Genomic DNA, 24205 nt, shown 5'->3' with positions numbered 1-24205 from the left:
GGTACAGCCCCAGCATTTGCCTGGTGTGAAAATGGGAAACCATGGAAAACCATCTTCAGGGTTGCCGATAGTGGGATTCGAACCTACTATCTCCCGGATGCAAGCTCACAGCCGCGCGCCTCAACGCGCACGGCCAACTCGCCCGGTCAGACATGTACTGTAGCATCATAAAGTCTGAAAGAAATTTTATCAAGTTCTAGATGTTCTGCAAGTATCCTGTGACTGCTCACTATTTCAGTAAATGTGAGGATTGTACAGTTCTCCTTGCTTTCCTTGTCTGCTTTGTTACTGGCTTTTGAAAGCCGCCTCCTACACATTACCAGAGAACTGTCCACTCCAATATCATAACATTACGATATTTTAAGAGGTTTAAATTACTCCATGGTTTTCAAAGAAACTGAGAAATTTTGTTCTTTATGGAACACCTAGTTCTAATTAAGATTGCTAAAAATGTCTAGGTTATCCGGTTAATCACTTATGTTGTATTAGAAGTTTTTCTTGATTGGAAAGTAAATTGCCTGTTTTTTTTTCAAAGATGATAGCTGAATTACTAACCTCAATAGCTGCAGTCACTTAAATATGGCCAGTATCCAGTGTTCAGGAGTTGGTGGGTTCTAACCCCACCATCGGCAGCCCTGAAGATGGTTTTTCATAGTTTCCCATTTTCACACCAGGCAAGTGTTGGGGCTGTAACTTTATTAAAGCCACAGCCGGTTCCTTCCCACTCCTAGCCCTTTCCTGTCCCATCGTCGCCATAAGACAAATCTGTGTTGGTGCGACGTAATGCAACTTGTAAAAAAACCTAGCTGAATTAATCAAACACTAGGAGACATGGTGATGCTGATGGTAGTAATGGTAAGTATTGTTCAGAGAAGAAAAATAATCTGGGTTACCAATTCTGTGAGAAACTTGATTGATATACACCATGATGTGCAAATATTTATAATTATGGTACCATTTTTCAGTGACATAGAACATACTGAAAATTAGTATCTTAACAATTTTAAAAGAAATGTGTATTTCTTTACAGAGGACAAAGCAAAAGGTGAACAGCTTTGTGTACACTTTGATGAAGATGATTGTCGCTTCAAATTTGTGTACCTAGTAACTAGTGATGGTGTGGCAATTCGTGCTCAAGAGAAGCTGGATTGTCCGACTGAAGTGTACTTTTTAGGTAAGTTCTATTTTGCAATTTAGTTTGATACTGCATTTTTAAACATTTTTTACATTGATTATTAAGGTCTGCGTGGAAAAGTTAGAGATTCTACCGTAGTGGTTTGATATGTGTAGGTATCGTGCATCCTGTTCTAGGACAGTTCCTGCTTTTAATTATTTTTTTTCCTACTTGTAGTTTTTAGTACAACTTGGAAAAAGTCATTCTCTTTGAAATAATTAAGAATCTAATTTTTTGGTTTGGTAAATGCATTTCACTAATAGTTTAAGTTCATTACTTTTCAGAACCAAATTTATTAGTCACAGAAATAAAATCCACAACTTGCTCGCTTACATGATAATCCAGTGATTACAGAAGTTGAGTTTCCAAATTATTAATCTCGACATTCTGAAGTGTGTGTTCAATTCTGTAAGAACATTCTAAATACAGACCTATTCTCAAGTTTTACACGTTGTTAAGATCTTGTCTGGCTGAGTTTCCTCAGCATATTCCACATGGATTTACGAGCTGAAAGATGTGTACAACAGAGTTAAATATAGCAAAGCAACTCAGAGTGGAACATGGATATCAGTGTGTTAGAGCTAGAGAACACCGTCAAAAAACACATTAATGGTGCTACTGACGTGTATTTTTGTGAAATTTTAGAAGGGAAAGTCACATCCATGTTACAGAGTATATCTGTTGCTTGTAAAGATTATGCTTCAGAATGCTTTCATTTTGCTTGCTCTTATTGTGAAATTGTTATGGTATACTTCGTCAGATTTAGGCAGCCTATCATTGTAGGAAGTACAAATAAATACAGAAAAGTAGTGCACACATGAATATGGTAAACCTTTTTAAAGCATTATAGGAATTATCATTAGCAAGATGGAAAGCAATATACAGTATATATAGTCAAGATAGGAAGCTTCTTCATGCCAAAAGACCATTGTGGTGGATCTATATAAATCAGCATGTTTTGACCTATAGAAACAGGTACCAATACTCATATAATTTCAGTGGTATGGAACAGTATACATTTCCCTGTGGTGGAGCTTTGAAATTAACTGCACGAGCTGTTGACTATCAGTGTTCCTAGTCTCTTACATAAAGGAACAACAGCATCAGCAACAAGTTACTGAGCTCTTTTTAATGTATATCGCTGTGGTTTTTTGCTCCACACAAATCTTGGCAGTTCTGTGGCTATGATCTTGATATCAACAGTCCCTTAAAATTACAAGCTAGCTAGCTTGCTTGCTTCTGTTCATACTAGCCCCTATACTTACACTTTCGTAAACAAATGCAATTGAGATTTTAATTTTTTTTTAATATATATATATTTTTTTTTCAGGTATTGTGTTAGGTGTAATTGCTGCTGTTGTATTGATTGGATTGGCAGTTTTATTACTGTGGAAATTGCTAACCACAATACATGACCGGAGAGAATTTGCAAAGTTTGAGAAGGAAAGGATGTTAGCTAAATGGGATACGGTAAGTTTCATTGCTCCATAATCCTTACTGTTGAAATTTAAGAACCTTATCTTGAAATCATCATTCTTAGGCACTACTGTATAAGTAACATTAAAGTAAAAGTGTTATATTCATTGTGATGAAAGCTTTGGAGCTTGAATCTCTTAGTTTTCAGGTTAATTAAAGAAGTATAATGACCTTGTGAATACTTCATATATAAAAGATAAACTCAGTATCATGTTATTCAAAAACTTGTTTGGTATCTTCTGTGATAGAAATGAAACTTGTTTTTATGAATTTAGAGATAATCCTGAAGTATCCTCCATTTCTCAGTGACTTGGACCTTCTCTCTGACAGTTAGAAAATGTGTTATTCACTTAGAGGTGAAGAAGTTGGCCAGGTGATTTCCAGCAGCATTGAAGCTACTGAAGGAAGTTGGTCAGGTCGTGGATAGTTCAGTATTATGTTGAATGTGGCAGAATATTGTTGATTGTTGCTAATTATCATGCAACGAACTTTCTGCACGAGATGAAAGCCGTAAAGAGTTGCCCTGGTGCTTTTCCGTGGCATTGAAAGCTCCTATCTTTTTGTAAAACAGCACAACATACCATGATTGTAAATTGTGCTCATCCATACTTAAAACTTGAAAGCACTTTCTGTTGATCATGATCCAACTTCACTGAGAGGTACAGTCAGGTAAGACCTTGTTTGTGGTTACAGGTATTGTTATTTCAAACGGTATCACTGCATTTATACACCCACCTGAGAAATTTGCTCAGCTTTTCACACAACCCATTTATACTGTTTTACATTAAGGGTAAAAAAACTTTTAACTCATACAACTCTAAGGAATAGTACCATTGTTATTCAGCATTGTGTTCCATAAAGTTTTGAGACTATAGAACCATATTTTAATGCTGTATTTAAAGTGCAACTTGCAATAGAGTCTGTAGTGTCCAAAATACCTAGAAATGGTCAATTCTGTTCTTAGTAGTATTCTCTCATAAATCTGTCCTTTGAGGCTCTTCAGGATGTGACAGTTATTTTGACAGTTTTGTGAATCTATTTGTCGAAAATGAGTTTAGATATCTGTTGCATGAATCGCAGGAAGTAGCACCCTTGGAGGGATTTCCCTTCTTTTTTGAAAATGCTTCGTTGCTGGTTGTTTGGTATTTCTCTCTATAACTGCTATATGGTTGAAGATTAATGTTAACCTGCCTGCTGCATCTCATCTTGAACACCTCAGTTGTGCTGCAAGATCATTCGATCCAGCAGCCTTTCCTGATTTATTATGCTTCAAAGCAGTCATGGCTTCTGCAGCTTCTTCTTTTATATATATATATATAGTTTGCTTTATGTTGCACCAACACAGATAGGTCTTATGGCGATGATGGGATAGGAAAGGCCTAAGAGTGGAAAGGACCGTGGCCTTAATTAAGGTACAGCCCCATCATTTGCCTGGTGTGAAAATGGGAAACCACGGAAAGCCATTTGCAGGGCTGCCGACAGTGGGTTTCAAACCCACTATCTCCTGGATGGAAGCTCACAGCTGCGCACCCCTAACTGCACGGCCAATTTTAGCAGCATCATTTTGTCAATCGATCAATCACAACTGATCTGCATTTAGGGCAGTCGTCCAGGTGGTAGATTCCCTATCAGTTACTGTATTTTCCTAGCCTTTTCTTAAACGATTGCAAAGAACTTGGATATTTATTGGCATCTCCTTTGGTAAGTTATTCCAATCCCTAACTCCCCTTCCTATAAACATATATTCACCCCATTTTGTCCTCTTGAATTCCAACTTTACCTTCATATTGTGATCTTTTCTACTTTTAAAGACACCACTCAAATTCATTCATCTACTAATGTAATTCCATGCCATTTCTCCACTGACAGCTCAGAACATACCACTTAGTTGAGCAGCTTGTCTACTTTCTCCCAAGTCTTCCCAGCCCAAACTCGGCAATATTTGTTTACGCTACTCTTTTGTCAGAAATCACCCAGAACAAATCGAGCCGCTTTTCTTTGGACTTTCTCCAGTTCTTGAACCAAGTATAGTCCTGGTGAGGGTCCCATACAGTGGAAGCGTACTCTAGTTGGGATCTTACCAGAGACTTATATGCCCTCTCCTTTACATCCTTACTACAACCTCTAAACACCCTCATAACCATGCGCAGAGATCTGTACCCTATATTTACAGTTGCATTTATATGATTACCCCCAATGAAAATCTTTCATTATATTAACGCCTAGGTACCTATAATGATCCCCAAAAGGATCTTTCACCCCATCAATGCAATAATTAAAACTGAGAGGACATTTCCTATTTGTGAAACTCACAACCTGACTTTTAACCCCGTTAATTGCTTATTGTCCATCTCACAACATTGAGGTCATTTTGCAGTTCCTCAAAATTTTTAACTTATTTGCTACTCTATAGAGAATATCATAATCTGCAAAAAGCCTTATCTCTGATTCCACTTCTTTAATCATATCATTTATGTAGAGGGTTATTCTCACAGAAATGTTAAACAGAAATAACATCAAAACCATTAAAGATATCGGTATTCTGTTTTCATATTCATAAATGATACCCATGGGCTTGTAATATAATGTGCTTTGTATTCTCATGGGATGATTAATAACTAAGATATTGATACTGACTCCATATTTTGAAATGGAACTGCACAAATTCATACAGCTGACCTAAAAGTTCAACTGCATTCAAGATCAGATATGTAAGTGATTTCAAAATCGGACAGTTACTTTCTTGAGATATCAATAAGAACAGCATGCACACTTTTGCATGCTGCATCAGACGGCTTGCAGTCGGGCAAGGACATTTTGACGCGCTAGCAGTTTCCTGGATGTGATTCCAGCCACAGAATGGATACCAGGCATGTAAGCATATCGTACATATGTGGTGGGTTTGCAAAGTGTGCATGACAGGTGAACTCAGGACAGGGAGGGTTGATGTTTTTAAAAGGAATAAAATAATTACTTTGACTTCAAAGGAACATAACGAAAGCTATAATTGTCACTGGTTTGAGTGTACCATACATACTACTGCATGAATTGAGAAATAAACATAACACTGGACACCTGAAGACCTCCTTCTAGAAAAGAAAATTAATATGCTCCGATTTATCTCCCTTCCCCGTTGTATGTTCGCCTGTCATACAGTAATGTTGCACACCCAGTGTATGTTATGGTACATCACATTATGTGTACGATATTTACAGTACATGCCTGGTATCTGTTCTGTGGCTGGAATCAATGCCAAGAAACAGTTTGCGTGCCAATATGTCCTTGACCAACCGCACGCTGTCTGTTGCAGCACACACGAGCCCAAATCGGTCTTTTATTGATATCTGAAAATGTAACTGTCCGATTTTGAAAATACTTACATATTTGAACTTGCACGCATTTGAACTCTTAGGCCACCTGTAAGTATACCCACCGTTCCAATTAAAAATATGGAGTTAGTATTAATATCTCGGTTATTAATCACCCCATGAGAATAAGTAGCACATAATTTTTCAAGCCCCTGGGTATCATTTACGAATATGAAAACAAAATACCGATATCTTTAATGGTTTAGACGGTATTCTGTGTAACATCTTACGCGAATAACCCTGTATATAAGAAAACATAAAGGTCCAATAATACTGCCTTGAGAATTTCTCCTCTTTATTATTACAGGGTCAGATAAAGCTTCGCCTACTCTAATTCTCTGAGATCTACGTTCTAGAAATATAGCCACCCATTCAGCCACTCTTTTGTCTAGTCCAGTTGCACTCATTTTTGCCAGTAGTCTCCCATGATCTACCCTATCAAATGCCTTAGATAGGTCAATCGCGATGCAGTCCATTTGACCTCCTGAATCCAAGATATCATCCTCTATGTTCCAACGGTCCACATATGTGGACCTCAGTTGTGAGCTAATTTCTCGCTGGTTTTAATGCGGAATGTGTTGCGTAGCAACCGCAATCCTTGTCTGTGGACCTCTTAGTTTACCTCGTTGCCACAGGAACACTGAAGTACTCCTAACTGTCATGTTTGGTTTAAATGTAAAGAGCGGTGCGCGAGAAGATGGCTTAATCCCAACATCCTGAAAGTAAGTATATATTTCTTAGTAAATAACTCACAATCTTGCTAAGCTTATTTTTTCCAGTGTTTTGTAGCATTTGTAGAGTCTGTGAATTAATTCAGTTTAACAATATAGTTAAGTGGTACTGATATTTATCGCATAATGTAATGGTCCTCATACGTGGACCTCAGTTGAGTGGTATATTATTTTTTCTATAGGTTTTGGTATGGGAGTGATAAGTAATAGCATCACAATTAACGAATGACATTACAGGAAATACGTTGTTTTATGGCAAAATAACTTGCTTTATGTTTATTCCTTCTTTACAGAAGGAAGATTTCTTGATGAAAGAGATATATGGACTTTTCTGGATGAAAGTGATGCGGATCTGTCCAAGGGCGAGCTTGAAGAATTCTCAGTTACTGATGTTACTAACTTTGACTCATCTTCTGTGTACGATAATGACGGTGATGTAAATGAAGTTGAAGGTCTTGGAAATGAATGTCATAAATAGAGAAAATGATGTGCTTGGCAACAATGAAGACGAAGGAAACAGATCTACTGAATCGGCGGTATCTCAGTCGCTCACACCTCCAACTCCTAAGACCCACGATATGAAATGAAGAAAGAAATCTATGACTTTACAGGACGCCTGCAATGATGCAGTATTTTTAACAGACTGTGATAATGAAAAGTGAATTTTAGATTCATTCTTAGAATATCTACCTCTTAGTTTCTGGGAACAACACGCGTAACAAAGTAACCTCTATTCAGTTCAAAGGCGTGACTTTAAATCCGTAAATACTACTAAGGAAGAAATGATGCATTTGGCTGGTGTGCATGTGATGATGGGTGTGCTGGGTTATCCACAAAGCAAAATGTACTGGCAACGTGATACTGAGGTGCCGATAAAATCTAAGTGTATGTCCAGGGATCGTTTTTTCGAACTGAGGAATTTTATGCATTTTGCTGACAATTAAGGGGAACATGAGAGAGCACTCTGGAAGGTGAAACCATTTCTTGACTGCGTGAAACAAAAATGTGTCTCTCTCCCACGGTCAAAGCATGTATCATTTAATGAACAAATGGTGCCTTTCTCAGGGAAGTGTGGCTTTAGGCAGTTTGTCCCTTCAAAACCAAACCCATTAGGATTGAAGAATTTCATTTTGGCAGCTCCAGATGGATTAGTTTTAGGTTTTACACAGAGGCGGGTACAGTATCGAGTGAGGATGAAAAAAAATATGGTCTTGGTGGTGCTATTGTCAAGATTTTGACAGAAAGTATTCCACAAGATAAAACTCATTGTGTTTACACTGATAGATTTTTTTACCAGTGTAAAATGAGTAGACATGCTACTGCAGAGAAATATATCGTCGCTGCCGGGACAAAAACTCCTATGTGAAATAATTTTAGCTTAGAACTTTGGCTGGTAAGGTTCTGTCATCTAAGGTGCAATATCATGTGCATATTGTCAAGGCATTCTCGCTCTTCACAATGTATGTCCTGCGGGTCAGTATATCTCCAAAACATATTATCACATAGGAGGTTTTGTCCCGGCAATGACGATATACCAAACAGGGACTGTCATGAAAAACAGGGTGGGATCAGTGTCACAAAAACTAAAAACTGATAAGGTACTGAAAAGGGGAGAATGGGAGGAGTGGGTAAGGGAAGATGAAAAAATGTGCATTGTAAAGTGGAAGGACAACAGAGTGTTCTTCTGTCTTCGTGTTGGCAGTGAGCCACAAACAACATGCAAAAGATGGTTGAAGGAGAGGAAGAAAAAAAAAAAGCTTGTTATTCCTCAGCCATTGATTGTTAAATACTACAATGAAGAAATGGGTGGAGTAGACCTTTGTGATAGATTCATGTCATACTATAGGTGTTACATTCGTACCAACAAATGGCCAGTGCGTATGTTCAACCACTTTGTTGATGTGATAATTGTTAATTGTTGGATAATCACATATGGTGTGCAAGTAGTGGTATTATTAGACAAAAACGACTCTCATTAATGGATTACAAAATGCACGTAGGAAAGGCATTGATAAATTTTAAGGACATTGGTTATATAAACATTAGGAAACGGGGATGGCCTCCCTCAGCACCTACCAACCCTGTTGATGAAGATAATGACTCGGAGGATGACATGGACAAACAAGGTATGGTGAAACTACGAAGAGTTCAGAGTCAACCCATTCCAGAGGTTCCTTTTGACAATATAGGCCACTTACCAAAATTTGTTGATGTAAAGAATGCCTCGAAATGCAGAAGGCCTGGATGTCGTTCCAAAACAAGGGTAGTCTGTACAAAATGTGGTATGTACCTTTGCACTCTAAAAAAAACAACTGCTTTCTGGCATTATCACACCAAGTAATGAGTAGAATGACTTGTGTAGTGAGAAATTGTTCAGTTACGTGTATATTTAGTTTCGATGTATGCATAGAGTTGTTTTAAAGTAGGTGTTTGTTATTTTAAGTTAGTAATAAATAGTTTCCATGTTATGAGAGTGTTTTAAAATAGGTTTATTTCAAGTAATTAAAGTACATAATTGGAATGAAAACTCATTGTTTCCAAAAAACCCATATGCTAAATCAAGAGAAGTGTAATCCATAATGTGTTAACAAAGACCTGAGGTCCACATATGAGGACCCTCAGTTATGCCCTTTGGGCACGTTACGAAGAAAAATTTTATTGCATGGTTCGCTTATTAGTGACCCATATTCTCAGAAATGGCATGTATAAAAATTCCATTTCCGGAGTATTTAGTCCGGGATTGAAGAGACTATATCTTGCTGGAATCCTACAAGTTGAGCTTCAGTGGAATAACCTTTCCTAAACCCAAACTGCCTTCTATCAAACCAGTTATTCATTTCACAAACATGCATAATATAATCAGAAAGAATGCTTTCCCAAAACTTTCATGCAATGCATGTCAAACTGACTGGCCTGTAATTTTCAGCTTTATGCCTATCACCCTTCCCTTTATACACGGGGGCTACTATAGCAACTCTCCATTCATTTGGTATAGCTTCTTCATGCAAACAATAATCAAATAAGTACTTCAGATATGGTACTATTTCCCAACCCATTGGCTTTAGTATATCCCCCGAAATCTTATTAATTCCAGCTGCTTTTCTAGTTTTCAACTTTTGTACCTTACTGTAAACGTCCTTATTGTAGGTAAATTTTAATACTACTTTAGTATTAGTCACCTCCTCTATCTGGACATTATCCTTGTAACCAACAATCTTTACATACTGCTGACTGAAAACTTCTCCCTTTTGAAGGTCCTCACATGTACTGTATGTTATGGTTAAGTGTAAGAGAGGGCCATGAGCCCTAACTTCGCCACATACAAAGGCATAAAATAAATAAATTGCATACTCCCGTTGTTCTTTAATGATTCCTGGAATGTCCATCTTAGAACCCTTTTCTACCTTAAAGTACCTATACATACACTTCCATTTTTCACTAAAATTTGTATGACTGCCAGTTACGCTTGCCATCATGTTATCCTTAGTTGACTTCTTTCCTAGATTAAATTTGCTAGTAAGTTCCTTCAATTTCTCCTTACTTCCACAGCCATTTCTAACTCTATTTCTTTTCAACCTCCACTTCCTTCTTAGTGTCTTTACTTCTCTGTTATAATATAGTGGGTCGTTACCATTCTTTAGGTACAAACCTGTTTTCACATTCCTCAACAATTGCTTTAAACCCATCCCAGAATATGTTTACATTTTTATTTACGAGGACGGTTTGAAAAGTTCTCAGGATCACCGCTAGATGTCAGTGCTAGAGCAACGAGGTTCCCACGCAATAATCGCACATCCTTTGTGAGTGAACACGTGGCGCCTCAGTGCTCTAGCTGCAGGAGTGTAGTAGTGAAAACTCTTTGCTCTTGTTCCCGCGTAGTGATTTGTGACAATGGGGAAAAACTGAGATTCGAGCAGTGATTAAATATTTTGTAAAGAAAGGTATGAAAGCAAAGGAAATTCATGCCGACTTTCAGAACACACTGGGGGGCTCTGCTCCTTCATTTTCAACTGCTGGCAAGTGGACAAGCGAGTTTAAATTTGGTCGGGAGAGCTTGGATGATAATCGCGTATTGGACGGCCAAAAAGTGTTACTACCCCAGAAGTTATCGCAAAAGTGCATAAATGGTCATGGAGGATCGTCGACTGAAAGTGCGGGAGATTGCTGAAGCTGTAGGGATATCTTCTGAACGGGTATATTATATTTTAACCGAAGAATTGAGTATGAAAAAATTATCCGCAAGATGGGTGCCGCGGCTCTTGACATTGGACAATAAACGCACCAGATTGGAAATGTCTGAACAAAGTCTGGCCCGTTTTCAGTGCAACCAACAAGATTTTTTGCGCCGGTTTGCGACTACAGATGAAACTTGGGTCCACTACTATACCCCAGAGACAAAACAGCAGTCAAAGCAGTGGAAACATGCTGATTCACCACCACCACCAAAGAAAGCAAAGACAGTGCGTTCGGCCGGAGAGGTCATGGCCTCAGTTTTCTGGGGTGCAAAAGGCATTCTGCTGATAGATTATCTTCCTATTGGCCAAACAATTACGGGGCAATACTATGCAAACCTCCTAGACCAACTACAGCAAAAGATACGCGAGACAAGGCCTGGTTTGGCAAGGAAAAAGGTGATCTTTCATCAGGACAACGCTCCGCCGCACACAAGTGTTATTGCCATGGCAAAACTGGAGTACGAATTGTTGCCACATCCACCTTATTCACCTGATTTGGCACCGTGAGACTTTCATCTGTTCCCCAAGCTGAAAATTTTCCTCGGTGGACGGAGATTTTCTACAAGGGAAGAACTGACAGCCGAATTGGAGAGGTATTTTGCAGGGATGGAGGAATCTCATTTTCTAGATGGGATCAAGGCATTGGAACATCGCTGGACCAGATGCATTAGTCTACGGGGAGACTGTGTTGAAAAATAAAAGCAGTTCCACCGAGGTAAGATACTTAATTCTAGTACATTCCGAGAACTTTTCAAACCACCTACGTACCATTTTCCACTGACCATAGTTACTTTTTAAAAACTCTCTCATGCTTGTTTTATCAGCCATATGGTACTGTCTAATAGTCCTTACTTTTAAGACCTTCCTTTCTATCACATTTATTTTTAACTATGACAAAAACAACTTTGTGATCACTAATACCATCTATTACTTCGGTTACTCTCTCGAGCTCATCTGGTTTCACCAGCACCACGTCCACAGTATTCCTCCCTCTAGTTGGTTCCATCACTTTCTGAATCGGCTGTTCTTCCCACATTAACTTATTTGCCATTTGTTGGTCATGCTTCCTGTCATTGGCATTACCTTCCCAATTGACGTTTGGCAAATTGAAATCACCTGGTACAATCGTGTTCCTTTCCATAATTGTTTCACACATAGCTGATTATCTTATCAAATAATTCCAAATCAGCATCAGGGCTGCCCTTTTCCGGTCGGTACACTCCAAAGACATCAAGTTGACTATTATCTTTAGAAATGGACCTTGCACCTAGAATTTCATGTTTGTCATCTTTAATTTTTTTGTAGCTTACAAATTCTTCCTTCACTAGAATGAATACTCCCCCTCCTACCATTCCTATCCTATCTCCACGATACACACTCCTGTTCCGTGAGAGAATTTCTGCATCCATTATATCATTTCTCAGCCATGATTCAACTATTACAATATACAGCAAGTATATATCATCGCTGCCAGGACAAAACCTATGTGAAATATTTTAGCTTAGAACTTTGGCTGGTAATGTTCTGTCATCTAAGGTACAATATTGTGTGAATATGGTTAAGGCAATCTTGCTCTTCATAATGTATGTGCTGCGGGTCAGTATATCTCCAAAAACATTATCACATAGGGGGTTTTGTCCCGGCAACGACGGTATGTATTGATGAAAGTACCGATACCTACTATTGAGGAAGTTGAGCTAGGCATTAAGAAGTTAAAGAATAATAAAGCCCCAGGAATGGATTTAATACAATCAGACCTTGTGAAAAATGCTGGAAAAGAATCTGTTAAACATTTTCACAAACTAGTGGCCAAGATATGGATAGCTGACACAATCCCTGGTGAATGGAACGTAGGTATCATCTGCCCGATACATAAGAAAGGTGATATCATGATGTGTTCTAACTATAAAGGTATATCCATTGCATATAAAATATTTTCGAATATTCTCTTTAGTAGATTGGTGCCTTACGTGGAAAATGCGGTTGGTGACTATCAATGCAGATTTTGCCAAGGTAGATCTACTATTGATCAGATCTTCACAATTCGCCAGATACTTGATACTTCCTAATTCTATCCTTTCGGGTCTTGCCCTCAATCTCTCTTAGGAATTTCATCTCTGCTGACTGTATTCTACTTTCCTCGTGTTTGGCTTTTAAGATCTTCGTGAAGTAGCCTGAACAGTGTTTTGTTAGTTTCTTCCATTTGACATTCAGATTGACTATTTCATTGTATATGTTGTAGAAACATTGAATATGTTCTGTTCTTCAACATCTATTAGCCAGTAGATGTTGCACTCCCCTTTATGCAGTTTTATGCTTGTTGTGTGCAGTAACCCTGGTTTTGAAAATCCTGTTCTGATCACAAACAGCAGCTATTATTTTCCAGTGGCTGTGCGGTTAGGGTCACACAGCTGTCGGCTCGAATTTAGGAGATGGCAGGTTCGAACCTCACGGTCGGCAGTCCTGAAAATGGTTTTCCATGGTTTGTCATTTTCACACTAGGCAAATGCTGGAGGCTGTACCTTAAATAAGGCCACGGTCAATTCCATCCCACTCCTGGCCTTTCCTTATCCCATCATCGCCGTAAGACCTCCCCATGTTGGTGCAACGTGAAGCAAATTGAAGGAAAAAAACACATTTTCAGTGAAATTCTTGCTAGTTAATAATGTGAAGAAAAAATAAACACTTGAAACTAGGTTTTAAGTGGATGGATTGAAGCAAGTTACTGTGGAGTGAGAACCTTAAGAACGTGGTGGCTGCCGACGCAATGTGAAATCTACAAAACATGAACACTTTTTCGGTTGAACATAGCCTTCCCTTATCTGCAACAGACATGCTAGACCATTATTCAAGGCCATGTTTCCCGACTCAGAAATCGCTAAAAAGTATGGAAGTGGTAGAACCAAGGAAACTGCAGTGTCTGAGACAAAAGCATCTGAAAGAGTCAACAGCCTTCTAAATGTACCCTACTCATTATCTACTGATGGTAGTAACGATAAGTAAAAGTAATCTTGTGTCCTCGTCTTGGGGTGGTGCAGCTCTTTTCAGGCACAACCCCCAATGGAGGTGAACTTTATGTACCATTTTAATCACATACCACATCTCCATTCTTAAATTTCTGACAGTACTGGGAATTGAAGCTAGACTGCCGAGGATGGCAGCTAATAGTGCTAACAGTTACACTACAAAGGTGGACAATAATGATAACGATGACTGCAAATTGTATCCATTGGTGTTAACTTATTTTTGTGAGAAAAAGAACAGATTGTTATTCTATTGCTTGCTTTGGTGGAATGAGATAACACTGCAGAAGGAATATTTTAGGTGTTGGAAAGAGAAATTAAGAATAGGATGCTGAAATGGGAAAACTGTTTATGATTTGGTTGTGACAGTGCAAATACAGTGGTGGATAAATTTAAGGGAGTGTCAGCATTTTTTGAAACAGCAGAATCCTGCAATGATTATACGAGGCTGTATCTGTAATCTGCTTCACTTAGCTGCCCAGAAGGCTACTAAAGTATCGGAAGCAAGAGCAAACATTGAGATATTTTTAAGTAGACATACATAGGTCGAGTCATAAGTCATGGAAACTATTTTTTTTCTCGCGAACAGGAGACATCATGGGAAATCTAAGATATGCATTTGGAAACGTACGGTATGTACTTGCGTATGATGCCGCTAGATGGTGTATGTAAACAACAGTGTGGGTCTAAGCATGCCCCCAAGTTCAGTGTGTGAGTGAGAGCGTCACAAAATGGAAGTCAGCAAGCAGGAGCAACTATCGTATATTAAAATAGCAGTTCTCCGCGGCAGAAATGTACGCCAATGCCATGCAGAGCTGCGGGAAGCATTAGGTGTGCATACCATGCCCTATAGAACAGTGGCGAGGTGGGTGGAGGCGTTCAAATGGGGTAGAGTATCAACTGCCGATTTGCCTCGCCCAGGCCGTCCAGTGTCCATGGACACACTGGAAACCTTAGGTGATTATTTCGAAGGTCTGTAACCAGTGGAGGCCTGTCCTTTGTACATAGTCTTCTGTATTTGCTGGCTATACCATAATAAAACAATGTTTACCAATGGCCTCTGTTCTGGCACTTTCCTACGAGAAACTCCTGAAGTCAGAATTTGTCTTCAGGCACTATGCATAAGTACATGCCCTATATTCGCAAATGCATATCGCAGGTTTTCCATGTTGTCTCCTGTTCGCGACCTTCGTATATTTCATTCTTGAAAGAACCTCCAAAAGAGAAAAGTGACGAGTAACTGCGAGAGTCACTATTGTTTTACCCTTAGCAATTTTTGCCCATTCTTAGAGTGTACTGACTGGGTGAGCTCGCCGTGTAGTTAGGGCCGCGCAGCTGTGAGCTTGCATCCAGGAGATAGTGGGTTCGAACCCCACTGTCGGCAGCCCTGAAGATTGTTTTCCGTGGTTTCCCATTTTCACACCAGGCCACGGCTGCTTCCTTCCCACTCCTACACCTTTCCTAACCCATCGTCGCTATAAGACCTATTTGCGTCGATGCAACGTGAAACAACTTGTAGGAAAAAAAAAAAGGTGGGGGGGAGCTGATGATGACAATTCAGGAGTAAGTGGCACTTGCTCTGTTGATCCTGAAAGTAAAAATTACTGTCTGTCAGACCAGTGAATCCCACTCTTAACTGTGGGAGGATAATTAAGCTGTGACATACATTTTAGTTGTTAATAACACAACCCAGCATGATTTTTGCGGTAAAGCATCTGATAAGTACCGGGCGAGTTGGCCGTGCGCGTAGAGGCGCGCGGCTGTGAGCTTGCATCCGGGAGATAGTAGGTTCGAATCCCACTATCGGCAGCCCTGAAGATGGTTTTCCGTGGTTTCCCATTTTCACACCAGGCAAATGCTGGGGCTGTACCTTAATTAAGGCCACGGCCGCTTCCTTCCAACTCCTGTGCCTTTCCTATCCCGTCGTCGCCATAAGACCTATCTGTGTCGGTGCGACGTAAAGCCCCTAGCAAAAAAAAAAAAAAAACATCTGATAAGTGATTTTAACTCAATAGGGTCTCCTGATACCAGAAATATCATTGCTTCTTTTGTATTGCATCTAATTTTTGTGTTTATTGCCATTTACGGTCTGAAAATGTGTCATTGCGGCTCGAGTGCCTCTTCGTGACAACAGCGAATCGGCTGTTGTTAGTGTGGCCACTGTTTGCTTTGTTATTGTTGCGTGTGTTTGTCAGTCCAAACCTCCATTGAATTCATCTGATAACAAAGTCTATTTTTAGCTTGTGGTAGCGACAATGCGGTGCAGTCTTGTGACAGTCAGTTGCGTCGTGAGTGTGGCAGAATTCTGACCTTTTTCCTATTGTGTTGTGTTGCAAAAATGGCAAGTGTGTCAGGAAAGGAAGATGTGTGAATAACCCAGACTCATTCTGTTACATTGTGGGTGTTCTATTATGAAGGGACAGAGTAGGCCAATAACTGCATTGGTGAAACGTTTATATTATGCATATTTTGTGGTAAAATTAGGAGACTTGGACAAGTTGTGGGCTCCCCACGTAATTTCTAAAATGTGCCTTGTAAACCTACAACAGTTGAGTATTGGGAAACTTAAGGCCCTTCCATTAGGGATAACGATGGTTTGGCGTCAGCCCCAGGACCTTAGCAGTGACTGTTAATTTTGCCTTTGTTAAGTAGCAGGATTCAATAAGATAAACAAGGACTGTATTGTGTGCCAGAATTTAAAGTCAGTGATGAGAAGTTTTCATCATGGACCGGAAATTCAAATACCTTCACCTCCTACCATTTCACCTGATTCTGAGGTAAGTTGATCAAGTTGTAGTAAGTCCACAGTTGTATAAACAGCCAGAGTTGAGTGATCTGATACGAATCCTTGGTCTCACAAAGAAAAGAAGTGAACTGATAGGATCACGATTGAAAGAAAAAAATCTTGCACCTAGAACTACCTTTTCTTGGTATAGATATAGTAATAAGGAGTTGAAGAAGGAAGATGGTCTGACCTACTGCTGCGACATTCCAGTATTGATAGAACAGCTAGGGAGAGATTATAATCCAGAAGAATGGAGATTGTGTGTGGATTTCTGTAAGAGGAGCTCAAAGGCTGTACTACACTGACTGAGCAAATGTCATGGGATAGCGGAGCACTGATGTGCAGGTGTGTTGTCTGCTCACCACACGCCCCCTGTGCCAGAGGCAGTTGTATAGGAGACCTTGTGAACAGTGGCTGTGCATGTGACAGGTGTAACATGGAACGTCGTCGTGAGCTGACACCGTTCGAACGGGGTATGGTGGCCTGTGCCCGACGGATGGGAAGTGAGATTTCGGAAGTGATGCGGGAATTCGGCTTCACACGATCATCCGTGTCCAGGGTGTATCGTGAATGGTTGAATGCGGGTGTCACCATGCACAACAGATGAACGACCGGCCGTCCAGCCACCTTCGATGACCGTGACCGGCAACATCTGAGAAGGATTGTCAGTAGTGACAGGCGGGCAACTGTGCAACAAATCACGGCTCAATTCAACACAGACCGTGCTAGACACGTCTCCCAGTGGACAATCCGTAGGAACATGGGTTCTATGGGGTATGGGAGCCGGCGCCGCACACGGGTGCCACTGTTAACCCAACGTCATCAGGCATGCCGACGCACATTTGTCGCCAGTCACCAGGGATGGCCACTGGAACAATGGCGTAACTTGATATGGCCGGACGAATCAAGATTTCAACTGCACCATGCCGATGGGAGGTACCCTGTTTGGCACAGACCACACGAAGCGATGGATCCCGCCTGCCTCGAAGGTATGGTCCAGGGCGCTGGTGTGTCTGTTATGGTCTGGGGTGCATTTTCCTGTTATGGAATGGGCCCCCTAGTTGTTCTGGAAGAGACTTTGAATGGTACACGGTATGTTGAACTGCTCGGAGACCATCCCAACCCATTTTTGGCCTTCCAGCGCCCAGACGGTTCTGCGGTGTTTCAAGATAATCACGCGCCACCACGTCGCCCGGGAATGGTTCCAGGAACATGCAGCGGAGGTCCAACGACTGCCATGGCCTCCTAGGAGCCCCGATATGAACCCTATCGAGCATATCTGGGATGTCCTGGAACGCAGGCTCCGTGCCATGGATCCTGCACCCACGAACAGACCAGCACTGGCGGCCGCTCTGCAAATGATTTGGTGTCAGCTGTGTCCTGAGGACTACCAGGGACTTGTCGACTCACTTCTACGGCGTCCGATTCCTATGGCCCATGCAGTTTCACTAAAAGATAATTATATCACAATGCAAACTGTTTTAGATGAAATCTTATATCATGTAGTGACTTGAAGGTGTGTGGTATTCTATTAGGACAACAAGCTGGCTTCACTAAATTCATTAGTTATTTATGTGAACGGGACAGCAGAGCTAGGGACAAACACTGGTCTACACCTTCCTGGCCCAAGAGACAAGTTTTGACACATGGGTAAAAAAAAGAAAGTTACAAATGCTGCCTTAGTTGACCCACAAAAAATTATTTTGCCACCAATACACATCAAACTGGGAATCACGAAGCAGGTTGTTAGGCCTTTTGACTAAAGTACATTGCAAGCAATTTTCCACATTTATCAGATGCAAAGGTTAAGGAAGGCATGTTTAATGGACCACAAATTAGAAAGCTTCTGAAAGACAGAAACTTTAAACAGGCAATGAATGGCATGGAACTTGCTCCATGGATTTCATTGAGGGATGTCATGACAAAGTTTGTAGGAAATGTAAAGGGTGAACAGTACGAAACAATAGTGAAAAATGTTGGATCACGTGAAAGAGTTGGGGTGTAGAACGAGTCTGAAACTGTACTTCCTTCATTCTCATCTCAGTCACTTTCCAAAAATCTTGGGACTGTTAGTGAAAAGATGGGAGAGAGGTTCCACCAGGATATCAAAGAGGCAGAAAGAAGATACCAGGGGAGGTGGGATGTACCACTCATGGCCAACTACTTTTGGTGTTTGAAAAGAAAATACGAACATGATGCAGACACTGGGCAGCCAAGTGTTCATTCCAAAGGGATATCTGGGACTGTTAATTTTTCAGAAAGATACTAAATAAAAGTTATATTCTTCACTTGTAAATCACACTGAATTGTCAAAGTAAATTGCTAAAGAGTCATTGCCTCAGAGTTGTTTGTATGTTTCTTGTGTAAATCAGTGTTATAATACAATAAATGCTAAATATTTCATTTTAATTTTATACTCAATTATTCATTGTATACAATAATTCAAAAAAACATTCAACTATTTAAAAATGTAAATAATATAAAAAATTATAAATATTTCCAAAATTGTCAACTTTTGTCAGTACTTCTTATATGTAATATTCAGGTCTATCTCTTATTTGATATTCCTATTGCAAGAAAACATGACGTGATACTTAGGAACAGACAACAGATTTGTGTTCAACAACCCAAAATTAGTTAAGATGAACTATCACACCTCTTGCTGCAAAGAAAAAGAATTAAAATTGCTGGGTTGTGTAATGGATGTTGTATGTGCGAGGGAAATATGTATTCATCTAACGCGACTGAAAGCCAGTTATTTACATCTTTCAAAGAAAATGATTCATCAACTAACTTGCTGTATGCCAGTGAACAACTCAAAGATGTTACGCTTCATATTCATGATCAGTTGTATATATTTTTGGACAAATATGGTCATACAAGGACATTAGAAGATAGTTCTGAAGTGGTCTTCCCTAGACCACACTACTACTTTTGCTAAAGCAGTGTCTTGAAAATGTAATTTTGCAGGACAATATTCCCCTTCTCATTTACAAGTATGTAAAAGCGTAAAAATTAGGTGAAGGGAAACTATTCAGCTGGACATGACAGAATGATAAATCTAAATCCCAGTAACAATTGCATTTGCAAACCACTTTCTTTTTGATACAATTTATTATCAAGTTAGTTATATGTAGGTGTAGGTAGTTTAACAACTTGTATAGTTGTGATTTTGTTATTTTTTGTGCAGATGTATGATTGCTTGTCATTTTTCTGAAACCAAGATAATGTCATGTCGATTGGGTTTGCCTTGTCATATGTAGGCTGAGGTGATTGAAGACTTGTGTTGTTGTAAATATTATATGTATATATTGTGTGCTTCATGGTGTGGGTTCCTGTAGTCACGTCCTAGTTCGTGAGCCATAGGCAACGGTTGAGTGGCCTAGCAAGTGATCCTGAGAGTTCGGATATCAGTTGCTGTGGAAGAAGATTGGGTATCTCGGACATATTCCGAGTCATTGCCCTCCTTGTGCTCAGGTGACTAGGACTACACAATCCACCGGTGGTCCCATTAGAGGGAAGCATTTTCACTCACTGGGACTGTGTGTAAGGAAGGTTAGGTTAACACCCTACTTCACAAAATTTGACCTACAATAACGAAAGTGAAGTCCATCTGCGGGAGGATAAGGGTGGAAAATCTCCAGAACGAAGAAATTGGACAGAAGTATGTGAATAAGATCAGTGGAAAGATCCAGGGATTAGACAGTCCGCAAGTTCAGGATATGGAAAGACGATGGCTGGCATACAGGTGTGCAATAGTTGAAATAGCAAGGGAATGTCTAGGAACGACTATATGTAAAAACAAATGGGTCCAATGGCAGGAGGGCATTCAGAACAAGGAGAGCAAGACTAAGTTAGTAATGAACTGTATGTACGACCTGTCTACAGTTGTGGAGTCATGCCCGATTAATGGATGAGGGCGATTCCTCGGCGAATACAGTAATAGACTCTGCATGGAGGGTATGTGAAGTAGGGCGAGACAAAGACAATGATGGTTAGAATGAGTTTTCAGCAATTTAAAGATTGCGGTTACCTTTAGATGTCCACACAGTAGCCACTGATGTTTCTGGTAGTTAATTTTTTCTAGAATAAACTGAAAATTTTCCTAAGTTGCTTTGAGAAAAACAATATGCAACAGGAATTGAAGGAAATTTGCTTCTATTATGTAGTAACACTGCTTTCAGGATCCTCTTCAATGCATCAAAAAATAAATCCTGGTCATTACTATCATAATTTTCACCACCAAACTGAAAAATTAAACCTGACGACTGAGGACGGAAGGAGGAGTGAAATATTTCGATCAAGTTTATTATGCGCCCCAAACTGGAAACAGTGAGGAAAATATAGGGGAATTGTTGGAGACACTTGAGGAGGTAATAACTGATGTGAAAGTGATAGTCATGGGAGACCTCAATGTGCAGGTTGGAGATTACAGAATTAGTAAAGAAGAAGTGATTGGTCCATTTGGATACGGAGAAAGAAGCAGTGAGGGTGATAAGTTGATTTTTTAGATAAATGTAATGATTGTGGGTAACACTTGGTTTAGAAAGAAGTATAGTAGAAAGGCTGGGGTGAAAGAATGACATAACAGTTATTGATTATTTTTTGGTTGAGAAAATAATTTGTGAACTGTTCATGGATGTAACACCACTACCAGGCGAGACATTTGTTGGAGAACACAGGGTGGTAGTAGTAGCCAAATTGAATATAGGTAAAATTGTGAGAGTAAAAGAAATACGACAGAAGAAAATAAAATAAAAGTATGGAAATTAAAAGACAAAAGAACTCGGGAGAAATTTCAGGAGGAATTAAAAATACATATCCCTATATCAGGTTGTTAAACGAAAGAAGAAATCATGGCAATAATGGAATAGAGATAGGAAAGAAGGAAGTAAGATTAAAAGTATTAGGAAATTAAAAGTGTAAAAGTGTAAATGAGGAATAGAAGAAATATCTGGAGAGATTCTCACAAGAGTTGGAAAAGGATTTAAATGGTGGAAAAAGGATGTTGTATGGATTGATACGAAAATAAGAGAAAAATGAAATGATATGTCGTATGGCTTTTAGTGCCAGGATATCCCTGGACGGGTTCGGCTCGCCAAGTGCAGGTCTTTCTATTTGACTCCCGTAGGCGGCCTGCGCGTAGTGATGATGAAATGATGATGAAGATAACACATACACCCAGCCCCCGTGCCATTGGAATTAACCAATTAAGGTTAAAATCCCCGACCCGGCCGGGAATCGAACCCGGGACCCTCTGAACCTAAGGCCAGTACGCTGACCGTTCAGCCAATGAGTCAGACGTAAGAGAAAAGAAAAATCTACAGAAAAGAAGTGAAGGAAGAAAGTGGAAACGTAATAACAGACTCAGAGTAGGTAAAGAATAGGTGGAAAGACTATTTCGACAATCTTCTGAGTGTGAGAAATGATGCAGAAGAGAGTGTGGTGGTAAATGAGGATGATCCAGAAATGAAGAGTGATATTGCAATCGTAGAGGTGAAAATGGCTGTTTAACAAATTAAAATAGGAAAAGCAGTAGGACTGGATGAAATATGTGTGGCAATGATAAAGGCTGTAGGACATATTGGTCTACATTGGTTATATAGGCTGCTAAGGTGTATATGGAGGAGAAAGCAAGTACCTGATGATTGGTGTAAAGGTGTAATAATACCGGTATTTAAGAAAGGTAACAGGAATTATCGAGGAATTACGCTGTTGTCACAAGTAGGCAAAATATTGGAGAGAATAATAGAAAGGAGAATGAGAGCAAGAGTGGAAAGAAATTTAGAAGAAGAGCAGTATGGATTTAAAAGGGTAGGTCAAAGATAGACTCTATATTTACCACAAGATTACTGATTGAAAAAGAGTGGGTATATGAAAAAAATGTGGTGATGGTATTCCTTGATCTAGAGAAGGCATACAATAGTGTTAATAGAGAAAAGGTGTGGGGAAACCCTGAAAAGAAAGGGATGTGGAAGGCAATCAAGGGAACTAGTGAAAGCAATGTATAAGAATTGTTTCAGTTGTGTCCAGACTCCAGTGGGGAGAGCAGATTGGTTCAGAAACCAAATTGGACTAAGACAGGGAAGTGTATTGTCTCCACTTATGTTTATAATGGTTATGGGTGAAATTCTAAAGGAAACAAAGGCTAGATATGGAGAGGATATGAAAATATTGTTGTTTGCAGATGGCATAGTGACCTGGGGAGTCATTAGTACAGAAGTGCAAATCCAACTAGAGGCTTTAATTGACAATATTGAGAAATATGGTATGAAAATCAGTGTGAAGAAGAGAAAAACAGTGGTGATGACAAAGAGGAGAAAGAGAAGGAATCGTTAGTATCAAGGGCCAAACCGTAAGTTGTTGAATACTTCAAATATTTGTGAAGTGAAATAATGCAAGATGCAAGGTTGGATAAGATGATCAGCAGAAGGGTACAAGCAGGAAATATGTCTACCAGAATGTAAGGAACCTGGTGTGGCACAGAGAAGTTCCTATGAAATGTGGATATAATGTACAAGATGTAACCCCTATATCAACATATGCATCAGAGACTTGGACTTTGACAGCAAGGAATGAGAGTACATTTCAGGCCAGTGAGATGAAGATCCTGAGGAGTATGGTACAGAAGACGAGGTAAGATAGGGTAAGAAATGTTGAGGTCAGAAAAGAGATAAGGGTAGAAAAAATGAGTGATAGGGTGGAGAAGAATAAATTGAGATGGTTTGGTCATGTAATGAGGATGGAGGAAGGAAGAATACCAAAACAAGTGTTGGAGGCTAAGATAGAAGGAAAGAGGGCAAGAGGTAGGCCCAGAACAAGATATATAGACTCTGTTAAGAACAGTGTAAGAAAAAAGAAGACTGGACTGGAATATAATTACTGAAGTGGAGTGGTGGAAGGAGAGGCAACGGTGGCGAAGTGCCATCAACACCCTGACCTAGCAGGACCTGGACAAGGGGAAATGAAAATTATGATGATGGCATAGCAATAAACTACGTTTTCTCCAGTTTGAAAAACTTCAGGAACTCTTCCTGTCGATACCAAGTAAAGACCACTCCTGGTGCCAGCATTTGCTTTCAATCTTGATCGTGCAATATCACTCTTTTCCTTCATGGTTTTGATCCGTTTTGAATTTTTGGCCTTGGCTGGCCTTCTTCAGCCTTAATGTAATACATCTAATAACTAAACAAATGTAGAAACACACTATTACCGGGCGAGTTGGCCATGAAGTTAGGGGCGCGCAGCTGTGAGCTCGCATCCGGGAGATAGTGGGTTCGAATCCCACTTTCGGCAGCCCTGAAGATGGTTTTCCGTGGTTTCCCATTTTCACACCGGACAAATGCTGGGGCTGTACCTTAAGGCCATGGCTGCTTCCTTCCCGTTCCTAGGCCATTCCTGTCCCATCGTCGC

The 24205-nt window shown here is 39.9% G+C and overlaps 1 protein-coding gene across 4 annotated transcripts in view; it reads left to right on the top strand.

Annotated features, from left to right (window-relative positions):
- mys (myospheroid) overlaps positions 1–24205 on the top strand; it is a 331725-nt gene that overhangs the window by 287750 nt on the left and 19770 nt on the right. For all 4 annotated transcript variants that reach the window (XM_067141892.2, XM_067141891.2, XM_068226367.1 and 1 more), the window contains 2 exons: positions 1031–1174; positions 2505–2644. In XM_067141892.2, coding sequence (XP_066997993.1) covers positions 1031–1174; positions 2505–2644 — 284 coding nt within the window. The remainder of the gene's footprint in view (positions 1–1030; positions 1175–2504; positions 2645–24205) is intronic.

Source organism: Anabrus simplex, chromosome 2 (assembly GCF_040414725.1).
Source record: "Anabrus simplex isolate iqAnaSimp1 chromosome 2, ASM4041472v1, whole genome shotgun sequence".
NCBI classification, from domain to species: Eukaryota; Metazoa; Arthropoda; class Insecta; order Orthoptera; family Tettigoniidae; genus Anabrus; species Anabrus simplex.
The sequence above is the reverse complement of the archived record's forward strand: the minus strand, read 5'-3'. Positions and strand labels throughout refer to the sequence as shown.